Genomic DNA, 9522 nt, shown 5'->3' on the forward strand with positions numbered 1-9522 from the left:
GCTACAGTAGCCATTCTAGCTGCCACAACCCTATCCACACCGTTTGTCTCTTTTGGTCACACATTTCACCAGGGTGTCTAAACTGGCCAGACCTCACTGTAAGGATGTGTTCACACAAACAAAGCTGCTGGAAAATCCTCCCAATTAAAGCAACAACATGTAACTTGGCAGTTTTTCTCCCCCTACTAGTTGCCCCCATGTCAGCCTCTCCGACTTGAAGACCAAAAACCTGAACTCCTACAAGTGTAATGAACCATTTTAAATACTCACTTCAGCAAAGAGGCCAAACTTTCCCGATGCGGGCAGCATGCCAGGCAAGTATTTACTGAGGAACTCGACCAGTTGGCTGTCATAACCCCACATCAGCTCCCCTACTGTCTTGGTCAGAAAGGGTCCCTCTTTGAAAGACTTGAAGGCGATGCTGATTATTAAACGCACAGGGATGGGGAGGTTTTCCAACATCACTGCTGCACCCTGAAGACCCAGACAGCAGCGAAAAAGCAGGAAACTGAACAATGCATTGTGTCTGAATCAGCATGAGAAAATGTGTTGGGTGAGGAGACAACAGTGTCTTACCAGCACCAACATGTTTGGGATCGTGATAACATCAGACTCGTTCCCCACAGACATGGACGGTTCAAAGTTGTAGCTTCTGTATTCCTTGTAGGACACCGTGTTGTTGGGGTGAAACGTGATGTTGTTTTTCTGAATGTGTTTTCTGAAAAAGGCAAAACCTATTAGGTGTGCACACACCCTTGTTCTCTGCTGAGGTGCACCTGAAACCAAAGCTATGGTTCAAAACTATTTTTGTCCCCCTCACTTTCACTCAAGTCTCTCTGGACATCGTTCTGCCTCCAGATGAGAGAGAATCTGAGTCAATCAAAATGTTGATACATTCGTCCGAGTCTCCTTCACTTATTACTGCAATCACAGCAAAACATAACCAGCAAGTGGTGCAATAAGGGTTTCTGGACATGCTGCCCAGAATGTGGCCCGAGGCTACATACAGGCTTCCATACCTTATGGGTGAATGCTGCTGTATCGGCAAACAACCTACACTTAGAACACAAAATCCTACCAATGTGATAAAGAGGATGAAGGCAGCTCAAAATAATTAAGGGAACACTTAAATTACACATCGGATCTTGAACGAATTAGTCAAAATGACATAACAATGGTCAGTGGAAACCAATATCATCAACCCATGGAGGGCTGGATTCAAAATCAAAATGAAAATCTAAGTAAAATCTTGAAATCACAGGCCCATCCACCAGCTCGCAACATGGCTCAGAAGTGTGTTTGGCCTCGTTGTGCCTGTGTGCACTCCCGACAACATCTGGGCATGCTCCTGGTGAGTTGGCGGATGGTGTCCTGGGAGGTCTTCTCCCAGACCTGCATATCAGGGTGTCAGTGAGCTCCTGGAGAGTCTGTGGTCATACTCAGAGGCGTCAAATGCACCGATATATAATGTCCCATAGATGCTCAACTGGATTTAGGTCAGGGGAACATGAGGGCCAGGCAATGGCATCAATGCCTTCGTTATCCAGAAACTACCTACACACTCTGGCCACATGAGGCCAGGCATTGTCCGGCACCAGGAGGAACCTAGGGCCTACTGCACCAGCGCAATGCCTGACAGTCACTCTGAGGACTTCATCCCGGTATCTCACAGCAGTCAGGGTACCATTGGCTATGACATGAAGGTCTGTGCAGCCCTCCAGGGACATGCCTCCAGAGACCTACCACTAAGCCGGTCACACTTGATGATGTTACAGGCAACATAATGGTCACCATGGCATCTCCAGACTCTTTCACCTCAGCTCTCCTGGGGTAACAGCTGGCCTCCTGGTATCTCCTCCATGCTGTTGAGACTGTGCTGGGAGACACAGTACACCTTCTAGACAGTATGGATGCGCCATCTTGGAACAACTGGACTGCCTGTGCAACCTGACTGGGGTACACCTTCTAGTGACTGAACGTATGGATGCGCCATCTTGGAATAACTGGACTGCCTGTGCAACCTGACTGGGTTGCAGGTACTGCCTCATACTACAGATCATCCACATGTGGACCAAAATGTCTTCCATATCTGACAAACTAAGTAGCCAATCAGAGCAGCCAAAGCAGAAGAGATGACCTGGGAGGTCAAAGCTGTACCTGTACACATAAGGTCCTTTCTGTTGCACCACAGGCTTTTCTCCACTCAGTATCTCCTTGGGGTTGAGGATGTGGAAGAAGTAGACTGACATGAAGAAGGGAACAGGGACGTCCTTCCACATGGTGTAGGAGACCTCGTTCTTTGGGTCGATCACTGTGTTCTGACATGGGAGGGTTAAAATAGATAGATGAAACCACGCACAGTTTTCATTACTGATTTATCTGCAGACAACTTTCCTACTTTCTAATCACTTTTATTTGACCAAGTATGTTACACACAAGGAATTTGTTTCCGGTACAGAACCGAGGCAGCCATCTGCGGCGTCAACTCAACCGATGGCTCTAACCATCGGGGGGGTTCAGTGTCTTGCCCAAAGACACTTTGACATGTGGACTGCAGGCACCGAGATTTGAACCTCCAAATCTCCAGTTAGAGACGACTGCTCTACCCACTGAACCAAAGTCGTCCCCAGATACTCAGTTTGCTATGTCAAAGAAACACCAAATCTACAGATTTCACAAGCTGGAACCACCAATCACTGCAATTTAGCTAAAAATATTATTGATAAATAGTGGTATCTTTTTACAGTTTTGAATCATTTGAACAACTTTCTGAAAAGTTTCTAAAGTCTTCATAATATCAAAACACTGACATAAAACAGAAGAATCTTCAGTTAGGAAACCAAACAGCAAGAAGACTTTCTATCGACTGCCTTGAATGTTATTGGCTTAGACTAATTGTTTTTCAGTGTAAACAGTGCATTGTGGACGGTTTCATGTTCTGAGGACGACCGCTGTTCCTTCGCTATTGGTAGCATTGTGCTTCCTGTACCTCCTCACCACTGCTGCAGCTGTGAATCATTGGGTGCTGATGACCATCTTTATTAAGTCTCTCAGTCTAGGTAAATGTTGGAAGAAGGAGTGGGACTCAAGAGCTCACTCTGGCTCCAGCGAGATTAACAGCAACAAGACAGATCCACACAGAGACATGAAGACACCTCAAATGCACATTCACTGTGTTGTAAACCAGTTACTCTTACATCGGCTACCAACCTAAGATCTGTACTTTAAAGCTCGATTTAAAACATTTAACTGTGTTGAGGCATTTGACTCAGTTTTACTACTGTAAATTTGATCTATTTAGGCCATTTTTTGTGTTTTTCTGGTTTCCGGTACTGTATTTTGACACTGGATACTTTTTTGTTTTTAAATGTCTCTTTCCACACGTACAGATATAATAGTATTCTTCTAAGTAGGCCTGTAGTTTTAGTGATTGTTTTTATTTTCTGTATTGTTTTGTTATATTATTCTGTCATAGTGTTGTTCTGTAAAGCACTGCGGTCAACTGTTGTTTTTAATTGTACTATATAATTAAATTGACACTGATGTTCTTTCACACTAGTGTTACAGCCTTCACACCCTGCACCACTGCATTTCACTACACATACTGTCAGTGGTACATTTACTCAAGTACTCTACTGACAAATTCAAGGTATTTGCACTGGAGTATTTACCATTTCTGCTACTTTGTACTTCTACTCTACTACATTCCACAGACAGCTACTGTATTCCAGTCATTCTTTGATTCATTGGTTTTATTCTAAGCAGCTCATATAATAATTTACTGTTAAAGGGTAAACAAACCCTCCACATTAAAACACGGGCTTCACGTGTCAGGACGCAGCTTCTTACCTTTACTACTTGGTCATCGATGACTAATGGTCCCACAAAAACAAGAACCGTCCCAAAAACCAGGACCAGGACACCCGCCACAATAAATACAAGAGCGACTCTGGGTGCATTAACAGCCATAGCTTCTAATTTCCAGCTGACAGTCAGTGTTTGTAGCGCGGTTTGTTTATGTCCACAGATGAGTTAAAGCGAGTTGCCAACTGGGGGATGTCTACAGCAACGTCTCCACTGTCAGAGGAGAAGGTTTAAGACCCCACCAGCAGGAGAACCGGCTCTTTGAGTCCCCTCATGAACAAGCCTTGCTGCGATGTTTGTCGCCTTATTTATACTTTTAGGCCACGCCCCCACATCGCCGTGATGTCTGGGAATTGCAGTGCCCGCTCAAACTGCAGTCAGACACACAGATTTCCAGTGTGGTACACTGGCACAATATGACACACACACACACACAGGGGAAAGAGAAGCACACACACACACACACAGGCGAAAGAGAAGCTGAAGCTGTGGTTTGATAGCATTCAGTGTGACTGTGAGGGTAGGACTTCTTCACGGTCAGCTCATTATCCTTAAGTGAAGGAAGCAGGACTGTGCAGCGTTTGTGGTTTGATATCCAGAATGAAACATTCAGGTAAAAGTCTCAGTGACACTGGAAAAGAAAACAAGGGCACTCTTGATAGCACAGGAAAGGTCTGCAGAGATAGCCCTAACCTATGTACACAGGACAAAAAGGCAAAAAAACTACTTTTAGACTAACTTAAACTCACACACTACCAATGCAGTGGCTGCAGAAGGATGAAGATAAAATGAAGAAAGGGTTTTTAAAAAGCATCAAACCAGCATGAACCAATCATTCTGATAATAATCATGTGATTGGTACGACATGCTGTATATGGTCAAGAGAACTGACTGAGTGCATTGCAGCTAAATGTGGTACAGTGTGTGTTAGGACAGGCTAAAGTTAGGACGTAATGCCAGGGATTTCTCTAGTCACTGTTAAACACAAGACGGCTGATTCTTTGTGAAGACTATACCATGTTATGATGCTGTAGTATGTGCAATGTTCACCTGAGCTCGTTAAGAAAACTGCCTGGGAAAGTTGTTTCTCCAGTCTTCTTCAACATCTTCGACCAGCCAAACACAAAAGTCAACAAACTCCTTTCCATATGTCTTGGCTCCTGCTGTGTGGAGGAGTGTTGGTTGAGAAAACAACCAGGCATTAGATTCTCAGGTTTAACAGACACCGTCCACCTGTCTCCATGACAGAGGGCTGATAGTCAGGCGACAACATCTGGGGTCTATACAGTAGCTATTCTTCATTTCTCTATATCCATCTACTGACACATTTCAGAAATGAGAAATGCCTTTATTGTCATTGTACAAGTTCAACAAAATTTGGAGTGCAACTCCAATAATGTGCTTCAGAGCAGAACACAACCAAGTTAACATGACAGGCATTCACCACAATAAAGAATAAAAGATGTGCACGGGCCTTGATGATGGCTGAGGCTCTTATTGTTTCCTCTGTTGTTAACATAGTCTATCATAAACCATAGAACATCATAACATAGAATGTATTACATTGCACAATCATAAAACACACCTTTCACTGTTTTACTGTTTGGTCCAGATGTCCTGCAGCTGTTTTCCAGGAGATAAGTGGTCAAACATCCACTGGAGAGGAATTAAAGACAAAAGAGTGGTGCTGGAGGAAGATGTTACACAACCTACCAACGGTGGAAGAAGTACTCAGATAGTTTACTTAAGAAAAAGTACAAAAGTATTAGCATCAAAATATACTTTAATACCAAAATACTAAAGTAATAATTTTGCCGAATGGCACATTATATTATTGGATTATAACTATTGGTACATTTTTAGGGTCCATGACTTTAATGCTTCAGGTGGTAAAGGTGGAGCTGATGTTAACTACCTTACATACCTATACTGTGAAGTAGTAAGCAGTATTATCAACCTGAATTAGTTTAACTGTTGGTGGAACTGCTAAACGTCTTAGCGGAACCTGGCTGATCTGTGATGCCTCACACATCTTTATTGATGGATTTGGTGAATTTGGGTGATGAAGAGTTTCTCTCTCGCGGAGCGTACACATGATCGTGCCACACATAGTGAGGGCACATAAGGCTGCAGAGCAGCAGCACACCACAGCCCCTCATCTGACTGCACTGTGACATCTCTGCTCCTCAGATCATTTCGTAAGACGTGTAAACTGCATTAACACAGACTCAAGTGACTTTTTCCTCACATGCCTTCCTTCCTAAATGCTGATGGTAATGTTTGATAAAAGGGAAGTCTTAACAAACAGGCCTTAAGTATCCATGCTGAATCATGTGTTTCTGATCTGATGCATGTGTGTCGCTGGTCTAAACAAACCTCACCACAACGTTTGGTCACACTACTGAACACAAAAGACAGGCACTGATCCATCTATGATAAATAACACATTTGTTCTTGAGCTGCATAAGTTCACCATAACACATGTAGTGTGTTTCACAGTTACCATGCACACACTGAAACCAAAGGAGCCTTTATGCAGTGAAATGTCAGGAATATGGCCACTTTCAACAGAGGGTGTAATCTTGGGTGAAAATCCTCTAAAGATGTTACAAATTCAACACATTTATGGTGCTGAAAGGTGTCACACTGGAAGACCTGAAGCTGCATAGATTTGTAGATCTGATCAAAGATAAAAGGAGAAACAGGATTGATTTGTGTCAATTGCAGTAAAAAAAAAAAGAAAAGAAAAACAAATTGCATGCTATTACACATACAAGACAGAAACGTGTTTTCCTGTTACCTTTTCTAGTCTGAAAACAGAAGCTCCACTAAAACATATGGCAGCCGAAAGCTTGGGGGTGCCAACTGGAGTACTTCTAAGAAGTGCCTGGCTATTCCAACATCTGGAATACAATGACAATTGGGGCACAGCTGTTCCACATACAGAAGGTTGACAATGCACTGGCACACAGCGTTTCAACGCAATCCTTAATGCAGGACTCATGTACTTTGCCATTTCATGGGCAGGAATGGTTAGGTGAGCCCTGCAAGAATTAAAAAACAAAATGAAACGTTACAACCAATATAACAACTGGGGCTCTAGAAATAAAAGGACCATATACTGTTAACACTTATGAATAGGAGAAGCACTAGGTGCGTTTTTTATTAGATGATGTATAGATTAAAATGTAAGAATGTTCCCTTTATCCTACTGAACTGGACCGGATTATTTTTTATTCCGTATTGTTAAGAGTCTGAGGAATCCGGAAATACATTCAGAAATTGTTTTTTATGTAACGATGTTACGGGTTTAAGAGAAGATGCTCTCTGGGACTCGACTGTATGTGACACGAGTCGTTTCATAACACGTACCCGATTTCTGAAGGCAGTTCCCGAATCCTCGTAGACTCTTCTAACGATACGGGATCAAAAATATCCCGGTCCAGCTCAGGAAAATGTCAATTTTTGTCAGTTTCTAGGGTCAGAAGATTTGCTTTTCACAAAAAGTAAGATGGCGACCGGAAATGGCGTCAACATTTTCGCTGATGCCGAAAGTTGAGCACAGCGCCCCCAGTGGTCAACTGTGACATACACGTTTAGGGTTCAAGGGGGTTCAAGGATTTTATTGTCAATTCACAGTCTGACCTAATGGAGTTAAAGTAATAAAGCGGTTTAGAGTTTTTTTTTTTTTGAAAAAAAAAAAAATAGCGTGATGATTATTTCAACTGCCTAAAATTATTAATTGTAAAGATACAGTAAAATGATTGAATGGGTGGCGTCGGACAGTCACAACACTGCGCATTTTAAAGCGTCTGCATAGATTTGTTACCATTAAAACGAAAAAGTTTTTATTGCATAGTGTGGCGACCCTGACCGGTCGCTGATGTTCGTGTGTTCTGTTGTGTGCAAATGGGTTTGACACTGTTGTGAAAGCTGTGCGTGTATTGGTTACCACTTACTGTGTGTGTTACCGCTGTTTTCTGCGAAATGCCGCACTGTTCTGGCCAATGTGGGGAGGAACAGGTGCGGGACGGTATAAGAGGGATGACAGGTGGGCGTGTTGGTTTGGTTCTGTTGGCGGGCGATGGTGAAGTTCTGGGAGATGTGTTGTTTATTCTTTTATTATTTTCTTGAGAGAGCACATGGTGCCAGTTTGAACAGCGTTTTCATGTGTCTCCATACCGCGTTCAATAAAACCACAAAAGACAAACCAGGTGTTCTCCTCCTTGTTGAGCCAGGTGCCGGCACACTGCTGGATAGTTAACTGTCCAGTATAGGACAGGGTCAGGCCAGCTCCTCTCAACCGTCACAGTATTTTTCGACCTTCGTCAGGTATTTGGGGAAACTTGTGGCATTATGGATTCAGACCTTCGAGCAAACCATTCAATAGTTACTTACTCTGTTAACCACAGGTCAAACCAGTACAACAGATTTCTATTACACCGATTACGGCCTATGTGATTAATTACAAGTCGTAGCTTAGTGTGTTAACAATGGACTGCAAAATGTATTGCATACTTCTCTACACACGATGCTGTTTTTAATCAGTGTATTTAAAACATAAGACGCCGGTGTTAGCTGAAATAAAAAATCCACACATTTTATTATTAACTTTCTGACCAAATACTATGACGTTAAAACAAATGAATATAACATTCAAAAATTACTTACCCTCCAATTATTCTATTAAACCTTCTCACTTATTCGCTTCCTGTCTGCTTCTGGTCTCCGACGGTTCGTTTTAAGGTTTTTGTGCCTCCTGTGTATGAATGCAAACAAAGCACGACACCTGAAAGCACCTCTGCTGTGATGAACTCCACACACGACGTACGAGCTGTGCAGCCTTCGTCCCGCCTCTGTGACGAGGCAGCGCACTGTGGTACAAAAAGGGCAAAGAGCGGCATCTCTGTTCACTAGTGCGTCACGGGGACTACAGGTGAGACAGCAGCCAAATGGCACACGTCATTGCTTTGACTCAACCAACTGGACTGATGCTATTTAGTGGCTGCTGGTGAGCTCTGATTTGATTCCAGTCAGAGCATTACAACTGGATTTATCACAGGTCTGGACAAATAGACGAGGACAGCCTTTAGGACAAACACACACTCCTCCATGGAGATTGAAGACATGGTAGCAAATAGTGCGCTTATTAAAGCCAGAGAAGGTAAGAGTTCTGCTTCTACACAATGTCTGTATTTCTAAAGCTTTATCTCTGTTCTCTTAGAAGGCAGCTATGAGAAAATGACATTTAACAGGACATCAAGGGATGACACTTGCTTATTGTTGAGCTTTAATAGATGTGGATTTCCATATTCGGACCCCTACCCAGGTGTAGGTGGTTGTGTCTCCACTCATGTTCTGCTTGGGAGATCACAGGATGGTGACATTCCTGGTAAACCTTTGGATTACTGAATGCACCTACTGGGTACAGGCCCAGGGTCCTGAGAGATCAGGGGGGTTGGTAACATTTCATGTTTGAAAGTCACTGAGCCCATTTAACACACTCTAAAAGAACCCAAATAACTACAAGGAGACAGAAAATGAGAATAAAAAGACATAAAGGGACTGCAAAAAGACACAAATGTATCCAAAAAAGATGTACAACAACCAAAGTAAACACAAAACAATCATAAGTGGGGGGGGGGGGGGGGGGGCATG

The 9522-nt window shown here is 43.0% G+C and overlaps 2 protein-coding genes across 4 annotated transcripts in view; one reads left to right on the forward strand and one right to left on the reverse strand.

Annotated features, from left to right (window-relative positions):
* The window catches only part of scarb1 (scavenger receptor class B, member 1), a 16618-nt gene extending 10946 nt beyond the window's left edge, over positions 1-5672 (reverse strand). The window contains exons 1-5 of one of the 3 annotated variants that reach the window (XM_020625130.1): positions 5450-5672; positions 4915-5027; positions 2158-2318; positions 577-718; positions 271-474 (exon numbers count right to left, since the gene is read on the reverse strand). In XM_020625130.1, the coding sequence (XP_020480786.1) occupies positions 271-474; positions 577-718; positions 2158-2279 (468 nt within the window). In that variant the 5' untranslated portion in view covers positions 2280-2318; positions 4915-5027; positions 5450-5672. Of the gene's footprint in view, positions 1-270; positions 475-576; positions 719-2157; positions 2319-3849; positions 4189-4914; positions 5028-5449 lie in introns of those variants that run through there. The other 2 variants (XM_020625128.1, XM_020625127.1) reach the window with 2 other exon arrangements.
* Positions 5673-8684: 3012 nt separating this feature from the next.
* LOC109974760 (G protein-coupled receptor kinase 5-like) overlaps positions 8685-9522 on the forward strand; it is a 10157-nt gene continuing 9319 nt past the window's right edge. Inside the window, exon 1 of the mRNA XM_020625126.1 lies at positions 8685-9028. Coding sequence (XP_020480782.1) covers positions 8977-9028 — 52 coding nt within the window. The 5' untranslated portion in view covers positions 8685-8976. The remainder of the gene's footprint in view (positions 9029-9522) is intronic.

The sequence above is a fragment of the Monopterus albus genome, unplaced genomic scaffold (genome assembly GCF_001952655.1).
Source record: "Monopterus albus unplaced genomic scaffold, M_albus_1.0 scaffold346.1, whole genome shotgun sequence".
NCBI classification, from domain to species: Eukaryota; Metazoa; Chordata; class Actinopteri; order Synbranchiformes; family Synbranchidae; genus Monopterus; species Monopterus albus.